The sequence below is a fragment of the Xenopus laevis genome, chromosome 8S (assembly GCF_017654675.1).
Source record: "Xenopus laevis strain J_2021 chromosome 8S, Xenopus_laevis_v10.1, whole genome shotgun sequence".
Lineage (NCBI taxonomy): Eukaryota > Metazoa > Chordata > Amphibia > Anura > Pipidae > Xenopus > Xenopus laevis.
The window spans coordinates 89,502,844-89,522,501 of NC_054386.1; the positions used below are offsets into that span (position 1 = coordinate 89,502,844).

Here is a 19,658-nt window from a genome sequence, read left to right on the forward strand (position 1 = left end):
ATAGTGCTCACAGGGGGCTTTTTTTTAACTATTGTTTCCCCCCACTGGAGTGTGGGCTGTAGTAGCCTGCACCTCAGGTGGGGGAAGCATTCTTTTGGGTGATTGGTGTCCTTAAGGGTAAAATTTGGGCTAAACAATTCAGGATCTACTTATTAACATTAGAAGAATAACGCATAAGACAAAGGGATATATATTTACAAAACTCTACAAACCAATTTTACACATTATAGTGGCAATGTAAATATGAAATAAAGGTATGAAATCGGTTATCTGGAAACCTGTTATACAGAATGCTCTGAATTACGCATTCATATCCCATTGACTTTATTAATTCAAATTCCAAAAAATGATTTCCTTTTTCTCTGTATTGATAACACAGTATCTTGTACTTCTAATATCTAAGATATAATTAATCCTTGGACACAAAACACAAGACTTAAAGTGATCCTGTCATCGGAAAACATGTTTTTTTCAAAACGCATCAGTTAATAGTGCTACTCCAGCAGAATTCTGCACTGAATCCGTTTCTCAAAAGAGCAAACAGATTTTTTTATATTCAATTTTGAAATCTGATATGGGGCTAGACATTTTGTCAATTTCCCAGCTGCCCCTGGTCATGTGACTTGTGCCTGCACTTTAGGAGAGAAATGCTTTCTGGCAGGCTGCTGGTTTTCCTTCTCAATGTAACTGAATGTATCTCAGTGGGACATGGGTTTTTACTGTTCTTAGATCTACCAGGCAGCTGTTATCTTGTGTTAGGGAGCTGTTATCTCGTTTCCCATTGTTCTTTTGTTTGGCTGCTGGGGGGAAAAAGGGAGGGGGGTGATATCACTCCAACTTGCAGTACAGCAGTAAAGAGTGATTGAAGTTTATCAGAGCACAAGTCACATGACTTGGGGCAGCTGGGAAATTGACAATATGTCTAGCCCCATGTTAGATTTCAAAATTGAATATAAAAAAATCTGTTTGCTCTTTTGAGAAATGTATTTCAGTGCAGAATTCTACTGGAGCAGCACTATTAACTGATTCATTTTGAAATTTTTTTTTTTTCCCATGACAGTATCCCTTTAAGCTATGGAGATCCAAATCACTGAAATACCCCTTATCCTTAAAACCCCTGGTCCTGAGCATTTTGGATAACAGGTACCATACCATACCTGTATTACTTTTTAAACCGCTCCACATTGAGATGCCCACAGCGTAGCTGCCAGCATTTGCAATTAATACCCTGAAATGCTGCTTCCCTGAGTGCAGACAAAACAGAGAGCAGGATGAAGTGGAGGACTGTTTCTTGGTTTGCACCAGGGGTGTAACTACAGAGGAAGCAGACCCAGCGGCTGCAGTGGGACCCAGGATGTAAAGGGTTCCTGTGAGGCCCGAATTCATATACAATTTCAATAAATATTGGTAAAACAGTTCAACCTCTAGACAGTTTGGGGGGCCTGAAAAATAATATGCTGTGGGGCCAATTAATATCTAGGTGTTATGTTTTGGGTAGCCGAGGATAAGTAGAGTATAACAGTGCTTTATTAGCAGAGTCATGCAGGCATTACACAACAGTAACTTTCACTTTTAAGCTGTCAGGAAGTATGCACAGTATAAGTCTGGGCACAGTGACATTTACAGGCCATTTATATAAACACCACACTAGGTACATCATAGGTTTGCACTAACATGCCACTGGTTTGGCACTAAACTTTATTTATATATACCTTTAATCAACATGACCAAATAAACAGAATTTAGGCTGTAAATAAATGCATAGATTTTCTTATACAAAAGCTTATCATGATAAGCATTGGGATTCTAATTATCTACCTTACACGAAGCAGAACATTAAAAAACACCAGTTTCTGTTTAGCTCAAGAAAAAAATCTTTAAAGGGGTTGTTCACCTTTTGAGATAACTTTTAGTATGACATAGAGAGTGATATTCTGAGACAATTCATTATTGATTGTTTTTAAGTTATTTAGCAGCTCTTAAATCTTATTAGGGTTCAAATTCCCCTAGCAACCATGCATTCATTTGAATAAGAGACTGGAATATGAATAGGAGAGGGGCTGAATAGAAGAATCGGTAATAAAAAGTAACACTATAGCTTTACAGACCATTTGTTTTTTAAAAGGGAGTAAGCGACGCCCATTTGAAAGCTGCAAGAAAAAGCCAAATAACTATAACAAATAATGAAAACCAATTGAAAAGTTGCTTAGAATTGGCCATTCTATAACATAATAATAGTTACCTTAAAGGTGAACCACTCCTTTAAAAACTTTAAATGGAAAGATAAGCGCAAGCCAGGGCAGGCATATACTGTCCCTTTATAAACTGGGACTCTGCTTCCCCATACAACACAATCAGGGTTGCCAGGTTAGCGGTTTTCGTGCCAAATCGGGCTACTAATTTAATGTACCGCCGGGTTTTGAAAGTACAAACTAGCCAAGGTACGGATTTGGGATACTTTTCGGGTCTTTGACTGGTTTGTACAAAGTTTTTTCTTGCCCTAATGTGCCAAGCATGCCCCTCCCAAGGCATGTTGGGTAATGGAAGTTTTTGTCAATTACAATACCCAGCATGCAATGGGACTGATTTGTGTAAAAGTCAGGAGTTAGATTTTGAGCTCTGTTCCCCAATTTCCTGTCACTCTAAGGGTGGAACTCTACGGTGCGGCTCGAGCCGACTCGTCGCCATGCGCCGAAACGCATCCGACACGTCACATGCATTTCTTCGCATGACGTGTCGGCTCGAGCCGCACCGTGGAGTTCTTACCCTTAAGCATTCATGGGTTTTCTGGTGACTTTCCTAATTTTCAGACAATTTTGGGGCAAAAATCTGCTGGCCACCAAAAAATCTAGAGGTTAAGCTGTTATAACTATATTGATTGAAATTGTATAATGTATAAGGGCCTTATGGGGCCCCTATTCCTCCTGGGCCCCACTCTGTAGTTACTCCCCTGGTGAGGGGTGAATCTGTCCCATTTTGCTTCATGGAAAAATTTGCATAATACATAAGAACCCCATTGTTGATTTGCGGACCCACCAATATATCATGCATACTACATTTCCCTGATTTAAATTTTCCTGAATTTTATACCATTTTTTTCTGGTCCCCTGAAAATTGTAAAATGGGGGTTCTACTGTAGTTAGGGTTGCCACCTGGCCGGTAAAAATTTTGGCTGATCCCAATGTTATTAATAGGGAAAAAAGATAAATATATAGGAAGACTGGTATTTTTTTCCAGAAAAGGTGGCAACCCTAACTGTAGTGGAAATTTGAAAAAGGCGTATATTTACTTATATTCATTTTAGACTTTTTTTCACTGCCCATATTGTGCTATTTTTGGGGCTACTTTTGAAGTGCCTCTTGGCTAGTTTTGGGCTGGTTTTGTAGCTGATTTTGAAAGTTAGACTTGGCAACCCTGCGTTACAGGAGTGGGGGTAGGGTTGCCAACTGGCTGGTATTTTACAGGCCTGGCTGGTAAAAATAATGTCTGATCCCAATGTTATTAATAGGGAAAAAAGATAAACATATAGGAAGGCCGGTATTCTTTTCCAGAAAAGGTGGCAACCCTAACTATAGTGGAAATGTAAAAAAGGTGTATATTTACTTATATTCATTTATGTTTTAGACTTTTTTTTCCTTGTTTCCTTGCACATATTGTACTATTTTGGGGCTACATTTAAAGCGCCTCTTGGCTAGTTCTGGGCTGATTTTACAGCTGAATTTTGACAAATAGACCTGGCAACCCCGAGCACAATCGACAACTCTGCCAACATGACACCAAACTCATTAACTGAGACTTCTCTATTTCTTATTGAAGAGACTCATCTCGTATAACTACACGACAATCCACTTCCTGGTGCCTTTGCGAGGACACAAGCCATAACAGCATCACGTGTGTAGGCACCGGAAGCGAGCGGGGCGCTGTGCGGTATCACGTGACGCGGGTTACACCGGAAGTGTAGGGTAGCAGCTGACAGGTTGAAAGCTTCTCAGTCTCAGGCCAGGTTCTTGCCATGGCTTCGATTTTAGAGCAGTATGAGAATGACTTGTCCCAGGCTAGCTTCCCGAACCAGGGCCGGAACCCGGATATCCCGCTGTCTGGTGAGGAACGAGGATAATATACACATGCACGGGACTTGATAGAAGAAAGAGGAACGCGGCTGGAAGGCAGAGGGAAGGGATGCAGCTTACTTTCCTCTCTGTTCAGAGGCCAGTGTCAGTGCTAGTGAGAAGGGTGCGGGGCAGAGAGAGGCCATCACATGGGCGACCAGAAGTATCACAGGGGCGACCAGAAGTATAAACTGTAGATACTCGTACAATAGACCTTGTATAGAATATTATATACCTGTCTGTCTGTCTTTCTATCTGTCTGTATCGATCTATGGGATCTTAAATTAGAGTTGAACTGCAGCTTTCAGCATATAATATATATATTATATATTTCTATATATTATATATAATATATAGAAAGGCCTGTATTTTCTTCCAGAAAAGGTGGCAACCCTAGTGATATCCAAGTTTTGTTACTAACTTGAATTTTGTTCCCTGAAAGCGGTGGTTCACCTTTAAATGAACTTTTAGTATGACGTAGAGATTGATATTCCGAGACAATTTGCAATTGGTTTTCATTTTTTTTTATTATTTGTGGTTTTTGAGTTATTCAGCAGCTCTCCAGTTTGCAATTTCAGCCATCTGGTTGCTAGAGACCAGTTTACCCTAGCAACCATGCACTCATTTGAATAAGAAACTGGAGTATGAAAAGGAGAGGACCTGAATAGAAAGAGTAATAAAAAATAGTAATAACAATATATTTGTAGCCTTATAGAACATTTGTTTTTTAGATGGGGTCAATCTAAAAAACAAATGTTCTCTAAAGCTACAAATGTGCTGTTAGTGCTTATTTTTATTACTCCTCTTTCTATTCAGGCCTCTCCATTTGAAATAGGGATTCGGCCTTTTTCAGCAGGATTCGGATTCGGCCGAATCCTTCTGCCTGGCCTAACCGAATCCTAATTTGCATATGCAAATTACTGGCGTGGAGGGAAATCGCGTGACTTTTTGAAACAAAACAAGGAAGTAAAAAATGTTTTCCCTTTCCCACCCCTAATTTGCATATACAAATTAGAGTTCGGATTCGGTTTGGTATTAGTCTGAATTTTTCACGAAGGATTCGGGGGTTTGGCCGAATCCAAAATAGTGGATTTGGTGGATTTGAAAGCTGGAAAGAGTCGGAAAATTAAGGCAAATAATACAAAAAATATATAAACGAATGAATAATGAAGACCAATTCAAAAGTTGCTTAGAATTAGCCATTCTATAACATACTTAAAGTTAACTTAAAGGTGAACCACCCCTTAAATTCCAGAGGAGGGCAAGGGTGGGGAATCGTTCCTTCTTCACGAAGTCCTACGCTGGGACAGCTGAACAGGAATATATTTAGATTCTGCAACAATAATGTAGTCTCAGACTGATGTGCATTTGATGTCATACAAAAGTAGACTTTTGGTGATTCAAATTATGAGAAAATCCCAGGTCCCAAGGACTTTGGTTTATCGATTCCATATCTGTAGAAGAAAACCCTTTTTATGTTGACAGTAGTATCGGTAAATTTGGAGGGTTTCATTACTACTACGGATGCAGAATCCACTATTCTGGATTCGGCCGAACCCCTGAACCGAATCCGAATCCTAATTTGGAAGGGAAAACATTTTTTACTTCCTTGTTTTGCATATGCAAATAAGGATTCTGATTCAGTTCAGCCAGGCACAAGGATTTGGGCAAATCAGAATCCTGCTGAAAAAGGCCAAATCCTGGGCAAATTCCGAACCGAATCCTGGATTCGGTGCATCCCTAATTACTTCACAGTTGATTACTCTCCTGTGGCTGTTGACCTTATAAGCAAGCAGTATTTCCTAAATTAGCATTTTCAAGCTGGAATCCCATGGGCCAAATCCAGCCCACCCAGAGACGTTTATGGTTCCCATACTATTCAAGAGCTCCACTCGCAATCATAAGCACATGATTTTAATCTGGGCTTTGGATGTGTTTGTAGTGATTCATTGGCCCATGTGTTCTGTAGTGATTCATTGTGGAAACTGTTGGATGGCAATGTTCGTAAAATAACTGTCAAGTTGCTATAAATCTTCAGTAAAATATATTGGCATATAATTGTATATATACAGCTGTTTGCATCCTTATGTATCAAACATTGAAATATGTTGCATTGGCTCACTGCTATATTTTAAAGGAGACTTATTGGATAAATGAAAAAACTCTAATTTTGTAGGCAATTATAAGGAATATATGGTGTTGCTTTTACATGGTGCTAAAAATTATCATTATTTTTAAAATTAGCCCCTTTATTGGAGCTCCCTAAAGATGTTCTCTGGTCCCTGTCTGTTTAAAATGTTCGGTGGGTGTGTCCTAACGGTTCCTGCCAGAGGCACAGTAAGGAGAGGGACAGCCAATCACAGCCCTGCAGTCACACAAGCACAGACATGCTTCAGTTCCCTATCAGGTCCTGCTAGCTGCTGATTGGTTCCTGTCCTACAGTGCAGTGAGCTGAGAGCCGCCGGCTCCCCTGCACAATCTGGGAATACAGGGAGCAGGAAGTGGAAGAGAAGGGAGGAATTATGAGGGTTTTTGCAGAAATATTCAACAAATCAGCCTGAAACACTACTTTTTTTTTAAACACAATTCTTCTATATCTAAAAGAGTATAACACACTGGTACATTCTTATTTTTTACACAAAATGTCTCCTTTAAAAGAGAAGGAAAGTCAGATCCCACTTGATGATACAGTGGTGTGAAAAACTATTTGCCCCCTTCCTGATTTCTTATTCTTTTGCATGTTTGTCACACTTAAATGTTTCTGCTCATCAAAAACCGTTAACTATTAGTCAAAGATAACATAATTGAACACAAAATGCAGTTTTTAAATGAAGGTTTACGTTTATTAAGGGAGAAAAAAACTCCAAATCTACATGGGCCTGTGTGAAAAAGTTATTGCCCCCTTGTTAAAAAATAACTTAACTGTGGTTTATCACACCTGAGTTCAATTTCAAAGGTTATAAAGCCATTTCTAAAGCTTTGGGACTCCAGCGAACCACAGTGAGAGCCATTATCCACAAATGGCAAAAACATGGAACAGTGGTGAACCTTCCCAGGAGTGGCCGGCCGACCAAAATTACCACAAGAGCGCAGAGACAACTCATCCGAGAGGCCACAAAAGACCCCAGGACAACATCTAAAGAACTGCAGGCCTCACTTGCCTCAATTAAGGTCAGTGTTCACGACTCCACCATAAGAAAGAGACTGGGCAAAAACGGCCTGCATGGCAGATTTCCAAGGCGCAAACCACTTTTAAGCAAAAAGAACATTAAGGCTCGTCTCAATTTTGCTAAAAAACATCTCAATGATTGCCAAGACTTTTGGGAAAATACCTTGTGCACCGACGAGACAAAAGTTGAACTTTTTGGAAGGTGCGCGTCCCGTTACATCTGGCGTAAAAGTAACACAGCATTTCAGAAAAAGAACATCATACCAACAGTAAAATATGGTGGTGGTAGTGTGATGGTCTGGGGTTGTTTTGCTGCTTCAGGACCTGGAAGACTTGCTGTGATAGATGGAACCATGAATTCTACTGTCTACCAAAAAATCCTGAAGGAGAATGTCCGGCCATCTGTTCGTCAACTCAAGCTGAAGCGATCTTGGGTGCTGCAGCAGGACAATGACCCAAAACACACCAGCAAATCCACCTCTGAATGGCTGAAGAAAAACAAAATGAAGACTTTGGAGTGGCCTAGTCAAAGTCCTGACCTGAATCCTATTGAGATGTTGTGGCATGACCTTAAAAAGGCGGTTCATGCTAGAAAACCCTCAAATAAAGCTGAATTACAACAATTCTGCAAAGATGAGTGGGCCAAAATTCCTCCAGAGCGCTGTAAAAGACTCGTTGCAAGTTATCGCAAACACTTGATTGCAGTTATTGCAGTTGGTGGCCCAACCAGTTATTGGGTTCAGGGGGCAATTACTTTTTCACACAGGTTTGGATTTCTTTTCTCCCTAAATAATAAAAACCCTCATTTAAAAACTGCATTTTGTGTTTACTTGTGTTATCTTTGACTAATAGTTAAATGTGTTTGATGATAAGAAACATTTTGTGTGACAAACATGCAAAAGAATAAGAAATCAGGAAGGGGGCAAATAGTTTTTCACACCACTGTATTTACTTACCTGACACTCTGGGTCTGTGCTCCTATCAGCAGAAAACTGCACCTGCCCGGGGTTATTCTAGTGAGAACCACAGAGAGATCCTCTTCCGGCTTCTTCTTTCTTTTCGTGGCTGCGCATACAAATTCGAGCGAAAAGCCAAACTTTAACAAAAAAAGCAAACTATTTCGTTCTACTGCGCATGTGTTTGCCCCAGGAAATTTGAAGATAGAAGAAGCTGGAAGAGAATCACTCTCAGTGGTGCTCGCTGGAATAGCCCGGGCCGGTGCAGTTTTCTGCTGATAGGAGCACAGGCCTGGGGTTTTATGTAAGTAAATATAATCACTTGGGGGTGCCTAACATTTGGTCGGATAAGACTTTCCTTCTTCTTTTAAAGGAGAAGGAAAGGGTTAATCACTAGCCATTGCCAGTTCATTAGGCACCCCCCCCCCCCCCAGTGATTATAATCGGTAACCTGGCGGCGCTCCTCTTTTTGAAAAATGCACCGACCTGGAGTTGTATTTTAGTGAGAACTGCACTGCTATTTTCTTGATTTTCTCAGGGGTCACTTGTGGGTACTTAGGCATAGTAGAGTAAAATTCTAAATAATACTGAAAAAAATATCTTTCATTAATCGCACATTTGAACAGCCCAGGGCCACAGCAAAGCATTGCTCAATAGGGATCGTGGTGTTTTTCATTAGGTGCCTATGAAATTGATAAACCATTTCCTCATCTTTTAAGTGCTTAGATTTACCTACATTCTGGAGGGGACCAGCTGCTACAAGAGATATTCAGTTTTGTGTTTATGCATATAAGTGGGAGTTACCATAGATCATGAGAAATACATACTTGCTATGGATGTGTTTTCTGATTCAGTGTAATTTGATCTTTCTTACAAACCCTTTTTTTTTCTTTTAAAATAGACTATAATTTGAATAACTTATTATTTCCAGGTTATGTGAATGCTCGTCTAGAGAAAGAAACACCCATATTTAACAAGCAGAGGATTGATTTCAGCCCTCCAGAGAATATTAACAGCCTGGTTGTGTGTAGCAATCAACTATGTATGAGCTTGGGAAAAGACTCCATTCTTAGGTAAATCTTTGATTTGATATTCTGATTCACAGTGTAATCCGACTGATACATGAGCTTTTTAATGTTTCAAGGTGGTATGCAAACAACCAAGAGAATGGGAAGCCCACAGCAGAAAAGGACTTTTGTAGTGCAGTTCTGTATAAGAAAGTCAGCCATCGTTAAAAATTATCTTGTGGTTTTATCCTAAATCAGAAGAGCAATGATTAAAAATTATTGTGTGGTTTTACCTTAAATCAGAAATCTTTCATGTCGCTACATTTAAAGGAACAGTTTAGTGTAAAAATTAAAAACTGGATTGTATGTGCAAAATAAAAACATGTTTCTAATATAGTTCGTTAACTAAAAATGTAATATATAAAGGCTGGAGTGACTGGATGTCGAACAGAACAGAACACTACTTCCTGCTTTTCAGCTCTCTAACTCTGAGTTAGTCAGCGACTTGAAGGGGAGCCACATGGGACATAACTGTTCAGTGAGTTTGCAATTGATCCTTAGCATGTAACTCAGATTCAAAGCAGCAGTTATGACCATGTTGCTCCTCCCTTCAAGTCACTGATTGGTTACTGCCTGGTAATCAGTGGAAACCAAGAGAGCTGAAAAGCAGGAACTAATGTTCTGTTATGTTACGCATCCAGTCAGTCCAGCATTTATACATTACATTTTTGGCTAACTAGCTATATTAGAAACATATATTTATTAAACATTTTTTATTTTGCAAGTACAATCTATTTACCCAGTTTTTATTTTTACCCTGAACAATTCCTTTAAGTCTCATATTTTAGGAACCAAAACTGAGTCCATCTCCTTTTTTCGTGTTTGAGGACCTGAAACTGCATGAAAAAAAAAAGAATTACAGAATATATAGTGGTGACCTTTGTGAATATTGTTTGTTAAATATAGAGTCAGAACTGCCTTCATTGTTCATGGCAACCCATACTACTGCGTTAGCAGGGCACTCCTTTTCTAGGGGTCCCCTAGATGGTTGGCTCTGACAACTAGTAGAATGGGTCCCCAATGAAGAAATATTCCCTGCTTAGCCATAGTCACAGTCTTGTGTTTATTCGACCCTGCCCTATAATGCCAAAACCCTAACCTCTGATACGTTCAAATTCTGCTCCACAAACCCTTTGACTCACAAAGTATACTTTTGCATCCTTTGGGCTTCCCTATGGCCCATGACTGGAGTACCCCTGTCCCCCACTGATAGCCCTAGAATTTTGTTGAGCAGTATTGTGTGCTTGTAAAAAATGCTGTGAAACGTCATAAACGCTACAGTGATGTGCTTTTCTTTGGTCTTTGGATTTTGTGCTTTCATTTTAAAGGGTTATTCACCTTTAAGTTAACGTTTATTGTGTTATAAAATTCCCTATTCCTAGCAATATATATATATATATATTAATTATTTGCCTTCCTCTTCTACAGCTATCCAGCTTTTAAATGGGGGACACTGACCCCAGTAGCCAAACAACTATTTCTTTGTGAGCTTACAATTTTACTGTTATTGTTACTTTTTTTTAAATTTATTTTCAGACTCTCTCCTATTCTGCCTGGTTATTATGGTTAACTGGACCCTAGCAATCAGATAGCTGCTGAAATGGCAAACTGGAGAGCTGCTAAACAAAAAGCTAAATAACAAAAAAAAAAAAAAAATGAGAACCAATTTCAAGTTGTCTGAGAATAGCAATGTCTCTGTCACACAAAAAGCTAATTTGAAGGTGAACAACCCCTTTAAAACAAATAACTTCCTAGTAAAGTGTGTACTTATTGTAAAAAGCAAATCCTGGAATTATCTTAGGATAGAAATGAATAACTTTTTTTATTCCTGTAGAATTGATTTGATGAAAGCAGATCAGCCCAATCAAGTGGACCTAGGGCGAAAAGATGATTTCAAAGTTCATAGGATTTTCTTGGATCCCACAGGTAGGGAAATATGCAGCTAGTTTCCATTTCAAACATATTTTTGTCTTGTGTTCTAACCAATATCTTTTTGCAGTGTTGGAAAGGGTGAATGAATAGACGTGCAGATAGAGAAATGCCTTGAGAGCATACAGCTTTACCCTTAGGAACTGCAGTTGTTATGTAATTGCGGTGGGCAGGTCCGGACTGAGAATTAAAATAGGCCCTGGCATTTCAGGTACACAGAGGCCCAATCAGCCCACACTGAGGCCCAAACATCCCCCACCAGCCCTCTAAATACTGACTTTCTATGGCACCTGATAGCAGCCCCTCTGGCATTTGCCAGACCCAACAGATTGCCAGTCCAGGCCTGGCGGTGGGCAGCCTAAAGGAATGTATTTTTTGTGGCCGTGTCAGACTGGGATTAAAGAGTTTGAATGGGTTAATATTTGCCAACCACTTTTTGAGACATATTTATTAAAGGTCGAATTTCAAATTCATGTGAGTTTTTTAAACTCTGTTAAATTCGAATTTACTCAATTCAACTGGGGGGGTTATTCATAAAAAAAAATCGAATGTCTAAAACTCTGACTAATTTTACAACTCAAAAACTCGGAGCGAATTAGATTCGACTGAATTCGATTTGAGTTTTTTCTTGAAAAAAAAAAAAAAAAAACTTGAATGTCAGGACGGCTACTAGCATGTCCAAATTGGTCCCTGGACCTCTCTTATTGACTTATAATACACAAAAGACATGAATATCTTGTAAATTATATCCTTATAAACGGTGATTTCTGATGTCATCAGTTATAAACGGTGAGTTCTGACATTTCTGTCACATGACTCACTGAAATTTGTGTATTATAATAAATAAAGTACCCCCTGTTGCAAAATATAAGGATATTAGAAGTAACCTCGGAGTTTCATGCCCTGTATAAAAACAGGTCATGAAACTCCTTGGTAACTTATAATATCCTTATATTTTACAACAGGGGGTACTTTATTCACTATATACATGAACTCCGCAGGATTTAGCAGGCGAATAGTCGACTTTGAGTTTTTAAAGGGCCAGAATATGATCAATAATTTAAATTAAAATGCAAATCGAGTTTGGATAATTCACAATTCGAATTTGAGAGTTTTGACCATAAAAAAATTAGAAAAGTCGAATTTTCAATTCATTCCTTAATAATAGGGATGCACCAAATCCACTGTTTTACACTCGGCCGAACCCCCCGAATCCTTTGCGAAAGATTCAGCTGAATACCGAACCGAATCCGAACCCTAATTTGCATATGCAAATTAGGGTTGGGAAGGGGAAGCCATTTTTTACTTCCTTGTTTTGTGACCAAAGTCACGTGATTTCCCCCACCCCTAATTTACATATGCAATTTAGGATACAGTTCGGCCAGGCAGAAGGATTTGGTCGAATCCTGCTTAAAAAGGCCGAATCCTGGATTCGGTGCATCCCTACTTAATAAATCTGCCCCTTTGTGTACGGACTGTGCAAAGAACTGCCTTTATGTGTATGGCCAATTTTATTCGGCATTAAAACGGTATATTCTCTTGTCTGTATTGTATCCAATATATCATTCTATCTGTAAATAAAATGCAAATTGGTATATACCGTGAATTAAACACAATCATTTAAATGTGATTTTTTTTTTTTTTTTTTAATAGGGTCTCACCTCCTGATTGCTCTGAATACCAGCGAATGCCTTTATCTGAATCGAAATGCTCAGAAAGTGAGAGTTCTTTCTCGTTGGAGGGGCCACTTGGTTGAAAGCATTGGATGGAACAAGCTTTTAGGCAATGAAACAAGCACTGGGCCGATTTTAGTTGGGACTGCTCAGGGTCTGATATTTGAGGCAGATATTTCCGCCAGTGAAGGTGGCCTGTTTAGCACCAACCCTGACCAGTACTTCCGAAACATTCACACACTCGAGGAAGAGACAGGTCCTGCCCCAGTTTGCTGTCTGGAAATAAATCGAGGTTATGAGAATAGGTTTTCTGTTATTGCAACCACTCCCAAAAGGCTATTCCAATTTGCTGCTAAAATACCAGAGGGAACTGAACAACAGGGGTTTACGCCTCTTTTTAACCAGCCTGTAGATGATCTTCCTAGTATCCAGGAGTTTCCAGGAACTCTCGGTTATAGTGAGATTGCCTTTTATACTCAGAAGCTTCGTTCTATTCCCAGTTCCTTTGCTTGGATGATGGGAAATGGAGTCCTGTATGGCAACTTAGATTTCTCTCGCCCAGACTCCATACTAACAGATGTGCAGGTCTGGGAGTATCCATCCAGTGCTGAAAAGCCTATGTCTATTGTGCTCACTCAGTTCCATTTTCTGCTTCTGCTTCCTGATAGGATAAAGGCAATTTGCATCCTTAATGGCCAAGTGGTTTTTGAAGATATTTTTACAGAAAAGTTTGGGCCATTGAAAAAGATGTTAAAAGATCCCAATATAGGTCAGATATGGATTCATACAGAGAGGGCAGTATTTCGATACCATGTGGAGCGAGAGCCGAGAGATGTTTGGAAGATGTATATGAGCATGGGCAAATTTGACTTGGCAAAGGAATTCTGCAGGGATCGGCCTGAATGCATGGACACTGTGCTAGCTAATGAGGCTGAGCACTGCTTCCAGAGCAAGAAGTATATAGAAAGTGCCAAGTGTTATGCCCTCACGCAAAAATACTTTGAAGAAGTAGCTCTTAAATTCATTGAAGCCAAACAAGAAGAAGCACTTATGGAGTATCTGCAGAAGAAACTGTCCAACTTGAAATCTTCAGAGAAAATTCAAGTCACTTTGCTAACAACATGGCTGACTGAGCTCTATTTAAATCACCTCGGTATTCTAGAAAGCGACGCATCAAAGAGAAGCCTTTATTTGAAGGCCCGTGATGATTTTAAGTCATTTCTGAACAGCCCAAAGAACAAAGAATGCCTCTTCAACAACCGGGCTTCAATACATGATCTCTTAGCCAGTCATGGAGATACAGATCACATGGTGTATTTTGCCGTTTTAATGCAAGATTACGAAAGAGTGGTTGCCCATCATTGTCAGCATGATGACTATAACGAAGCCCTCAACGTCCTATCAAAGTACAAAGATGAGAAACTGTTTTATAAATTCTCCCCAGTCCTGATGCAGCACATTCCAACCAAGGTTGTAGATGCCTGGATCTCGATGGGCAAAAAACTGGATCCCAAGAACCTCATTCCTGCTCTGGTTAATTACAGTCAGAGTGCAGGCACTCAGATCAACGAGGCAATAAGATACATGGAATATTGTGTTTATAAGATGAAGGAAACCGAACAAGCCATCCACAACTACTTGCTTTCTCTTTATGCCCAGTTCCGATCCGATTCACTTCTTTCTTACCTGGAAAAAGCAGGAACAAACACTAACCGAATTCACTACGATCTGAAGTATGCGCTACGTCTCTGTGCAGAACACGGGCATCACCGGGCCTGTGTCCATGTCTACAAAGTTATGGAGCTGTACGAGGAGGCAGTGGACTTGGCTTTAAAGGTAATTCAGCTTTGTGTAACAGGGCATTTGTACATTCCCAACTGATCATAAACCCCAGGCCCAAACTCTATGCAGTCAAGACACATTTTCCTTAAACTGCATGCAGCTTTCTTGCTGATCTGCCATTTAAGGAGGCTACTCTCGGGGTCCCATTAGTGAAATCAAATAGAAATGCCTTATACGGCACAGCCATTACTGCTAGCAAAATATAGATTCAATAACCTTTGCATGAAACTAAAATAGGCAAAGAGATCCGACCTGAACTTGTACGAACTAGTGGATATTTAATTGAGAACCAATGATTTGCCACGTTAATTCTTAAAAGCCAGTGCACTCATAACTCCTGGGGCCTGTTCCTCAATGTCTACTTTTTGTAGGTCCGGTTGGACATCTCTCTTCCTTATTTTAGAAAATTAAAATTGCCTTTAGAAGAAGAAATGCACAACATTGTTTTGCATCTTCTGAGCTCTTTATCAAATTGACAAAGAGGAATATTCTCAAAACGTGGTTGCCTCATTATCACATAAAGGGGGCCTTTCCATAGTACCAATAGACCGGCATTATACACCAGGGTCCGAGATGAATATCCTGGAGCTCAGGAAATAATGTCATTTTTTACGCACAATCTTGGTAGTAGCAGTTAAAGTACAGCAGTTTTTTTTAATATACATTTTAACAAATGTTCTGTTTTTTTTAAATTATATGTAAATGTAATTGCTATTGAAATTATTTGTCCCTCATTATTATTTTTTTGTTATTTCATAGTTATATCTGGTTGAAAAAAGACCAAAGTCCATCAAGTTCAACCCCTCCAAATGAAACCCAGCATCCATACACACACCTCTCCATACACTCGCATAAACTATATACTCATACACTAACTATAGAATTTAGTATCACAATAGCCTTGGATATTATGTCTGTCCAAGAAATCATCCAAGTCCCTCTTAAAGGCATTAACTGAATCAGCATCACAACATCACCCGGCAGTGCATTCCACAACCTCACTGTCCTGACTGTGAAGAACCCCCTACGTTGCTTCAAATGAAAGTTCTTTTCTTCTAGTCTGTAGGGGAGGCCTCTGGTACGGTGATCCACTTTATGGGTAAAAAGATCCCCTGCCATTTGTCTATAATGTCCTCTAATGTACTTGTAAAGTGTAATCATGTCCCTTCGCAAGCGCGAGAAAACAATCCAAACCATCACAGTCTACCCTCATAATTTAAGTCTTCCATCCCTCTAACCGGTTTAGTTGCAGGTCTCTGCACTCTCTCCAGCTCATTTATATCCCTCTTAAGGACTGGAGTCCAAAACTCACTGCATACTCCAGATGAGGCCTTACCAGGGACCTATAAAGGGGCATAATTATGTTTTCATCCCTTGAGTTAATGCCCTTTTTTATGCAAGACAGAACTTTATTTGCTTTAGTTGCCATAGACTGACACTGCCCAGAACTTATTTACAAAAAACCCTAGATCCTTCTCAGTTAAGGAAACTCCCAACACACTGCCTTTATTATTGTACCAGTTCACATGTGAACTATGAGCTGCTTTAGGAGATGTATTCCCCTTTTTTACAAGACAAATAGACATTAGGGATGCACCGAATCCAGGATTCGGCCTTTTTCAGCCCGGCCGAACCAAATCCGAATCTTAATTTGCATATGCAAATTAGGGACGGGGAGGGAAATTGCGTGACTTTTTGTCAGAAAACAAGGAAGTAAAACATTTTCCCCCTTCCCACTCCTGATTTGCATATGCAAATTAGGGTTCGGGTTCAGTATTTGGCTGAATCTTTCGTGAAGGATTTGGGGGTTCGGCTGAATCCAAAAAAGTGGATTCGGTGCATCCCCTACTAGACATATTGTCCCAGCTGCCCCCAGTCATGTGACTTGTGCTCTGTCACTCTTTACTGCTGCACTGCAAGTTGGAGTGATATCACCCCCTCCCTTCCCCCCCCCCTAGCAGCTTAACAACAGAAAAATGGGAAGGTAACCAGATAGCAGCTCTCTAACACAAGATAATAGCTGCCTGGTAGATCTAAGAACAGCACTCAATAGTAAAATCCAGGTCCCACTGCGACACATTCAGTTACATTGAGTAGGAGAAACAACAGCCTGCCAGAAAGCAGTTCCATCCTAAAGTGCTGGCTCTTTCTGAAAGCACATGACCAGGCAAAATGACCTGAGATGCACCTACACACCAATATTACAACTAAAAATAATACACTTGCTGGTTCAGGAATTAAGGGGCAGATTTACTAAGGGTCGAATATCGAGGGTTAATTAACCCTCGATATTCGACTAGGAACTAAAATCGTTCGACTTCGAATATCGAAGTCGAACGATTTAGCGCTAATCCTACGATCGAACGATTCGAAGGATTTTAATACAACGATCGAAGGAATATCCTTCGATCAAAAAAACTCAGGCAAGCCTATGGGGACCTTCCCCATAGGCTAACATTGACTTCGGTAGCTTTTAGCTGCCGAAGTAGGGGGTCGAAGTTTTTCTTAAAGAGACAGTACTTCGATTATCGAATGGTCGAATAGTCGAACGATTTTTAGTTCGAATCGTTCGATTCGTAGTCGTAGTCGAAGGTCGAAGTAGCCCATTCGATGGTCGAAGTAGCCCAAAAAACACTTCGAAATTCGAAGTTTTTTTAATTCGAATCCTTCACTCGAGCTTTGTAAATGTGCCCCTAAATGTTATATTGTTGAGTGAATTATTTGCAGTGAATTATTTAATTTAGAAATAAAAACTGCATCATCAAAATCATGACAGAATCCCTTTGAGCACTGGTGAGGAAGGTAAATGGGGTATTTTATATGATGAGAATTGCAAATAGGAGGGAACTTTTAGAAAAGCTCCTCTTGGCCTGTGTAATATGACAGTTGTTTGGTTTTTTTAATGGTGTATGTGATGCATATTCTATTTTTCTCGAGACGTAAACACTATTGGAGATTACTCCTTCTTGTTTTTTTTTCTTTAAAACTCTCAGGTGGATGTGGATCTGGCAAAGTCTTGTGCAGATTTACCAGTGGATGATGAGGAGCTTCAGAAGAAGTTGTGGCTGAAGATTGCTCGCCATGTGGTTCAGGAGGAGAAGGATGTAAAAAAAGCCATGGCCTGCTTATCCAGCTGCCACCTACTGAAAATTGAGGATATCTTGCCATTCTTTCCTGACTTTGTAACCATTGACCACTTCAAGGAGGCCATTTGCAACTCCCTCGAAGACTACAACAAACACATCGAGGAGCTGAAGAGGGAGATGGAAGATGCCACCCTGAGTGCCAAACGTATACGAGAGGACATGCAAGAAATGAGAAACAAGTACGGTCTGGTGGATCCACAAGACAAGTGCACATTCTGTGACTTTCCGCTCCTCAACCGCCCCTTCTATCTATTCCTTTGTGGTCACATGTTTCACTACGACTGCCTCATGCAGGTCGTTGTCCCCAACCTGCCGGCGTACAGACAGGTTAAACTGGAAGACCTTCAGCAGAAGCTGGCAGCAGCCGTGCAACCTCCGAAGAGCCGCTCTCAGGCCAAGGAGGAGGACACTATAAATCTGGCCAAAATCCAGCAAAGCCGCGAACAAATCAAGGCGGATATCGACGACATTGTGGCAGCCGAATGCGCCTATTGTGGTGAACTCATGATTCGCTCCATTGACAAGCCGTTCATTGATCCGCAGAAATACAAGGAGGAGATGCTTTCCTGGCTCTAGGTTTACATTAATAACCCTTAATGACCATTAATCATTTTACAGTGGTTGATGAATGAAAGACTTGTACGATTTGTCATGCACTGCTTGTGTAGCCTTTGTCTCGAATGTTTTCTTTCACTGAATCACTAGTGATTATTCTGTCTGTGAATCAATCACTGTTCAGAGCATGAATGGGGATGACTTTATCAGCTGCAGATGTTACTCCAAATATCAGATCAGATGCTTTCTCTGAAACACCATTGCATTTTTAGTTGTTTTTTTTTTCGAGACAGTATGTTGCAACTTACCCTTGAGAATTGCCCCCTTTCTTTCTCATTCCCTAGGTCTGTTATTTCTGAATTGTGAGGTTGCCTGAAATAAATCACCTCCAAACTTCCATTTTATTTGTCTAATGGAAAAATCAAGTGCACTTTCATAAGCATGTTACTGGCTGCTTGTATATTCTGCCATACATTAAAATTTAATTTTTGTCTCTTCTTTCCATTACCCTCTTCCTTTTGTAGCCTTTGAGGCCTATAATGCTTTTAAAAGGAGCTAGCATGGTGTGTGCCTAGTGACCGGACTGTACAGAGATGTAAGGAAAAGATGTCGAGGTAATAAAGTTTCCTTCTGCAGGTAACATTCATCTTGTTTGCTGGATGCTATGGGAGCAAACCCACTACATTTGCTAATAATATAAAAGTTCATTAAAGGGGACCTGTCACCCAGACATAAAAAGCTGTATAATAAAAGTCCTTTTCCAATTAAACGTGAAATCCAATTTCTCATCTGTCAATCAAATAGTTTGCCCCTCCTCTATGCCTTAGGCATAGAGGCGGGGCAGGCAATTACTTTCACTTTCTATTCAGCACTTCCTAGATTTCCCTGCTCTCCCCACATTCCCCCAGTTCTTTTAACCATTTAATTGTGTAACCAGGACATGCGGATGGACATCAGGTCCCCCCATTCTGGTGCACAAACAAGATTCTGAGATGATACAAGGCTTGTCTTAATAACAGTGTCCACAAAATGGCTCCTGCCTGCTTGCTATAATTATGAACTCCCAGACTGAAGGAAACAAGATTCAAATAATTGATATAGTGTAATTAAAGTTCATATTGATTGACTAACACGATAAAATAGGATTTGGAATCATTTTTTTTTGGGTGATGAGTCCCCTTTAAGAAAGTTTTAGGTGAGCATCCAGGGGGG

The 19,658-nt window shown here is 40.0% G+C and overlaps 1 protein-coding gene across 2 annotated transcripts in view; it reads left to right on the forward strand.

Annotated features, from left to right (window-relative positions):
* The window catches only part of vps18.S (VPS18, CORVET/HOPS core subunit S homeolog), a 33,059-nt gene extending 13,973 nt beyond the window's left edge, over positions 1-19,086 (forward strand). Inside the window, 5 exon segments of one of the 2 annotated variants that reach the window (NM_001092176.1) lie at positions 4,007-4,100; positions 9,166-9,307; positions 11,136-11,227; positions 12,884-14,739; positions 17,739-19,086. In NM_001092176.1, the coding sequence (NP_001085645.1) occupies positions 4,013-4,100; positions 9,166-9,307; positions 11,136-11,227; positions 12,884-14,739; positions 17,739-18,467 (2,907 nt within the window). In that variant the 5' untranslated portion in view covers positions 4,007-4,012 and the 3' untranslated portion in view covers positions 18,468-19,086. 2 annotated transcript variants of the gene reach the window in all.
* Positions 19,087-19,658: the final 572 nt, after the last annotated feature.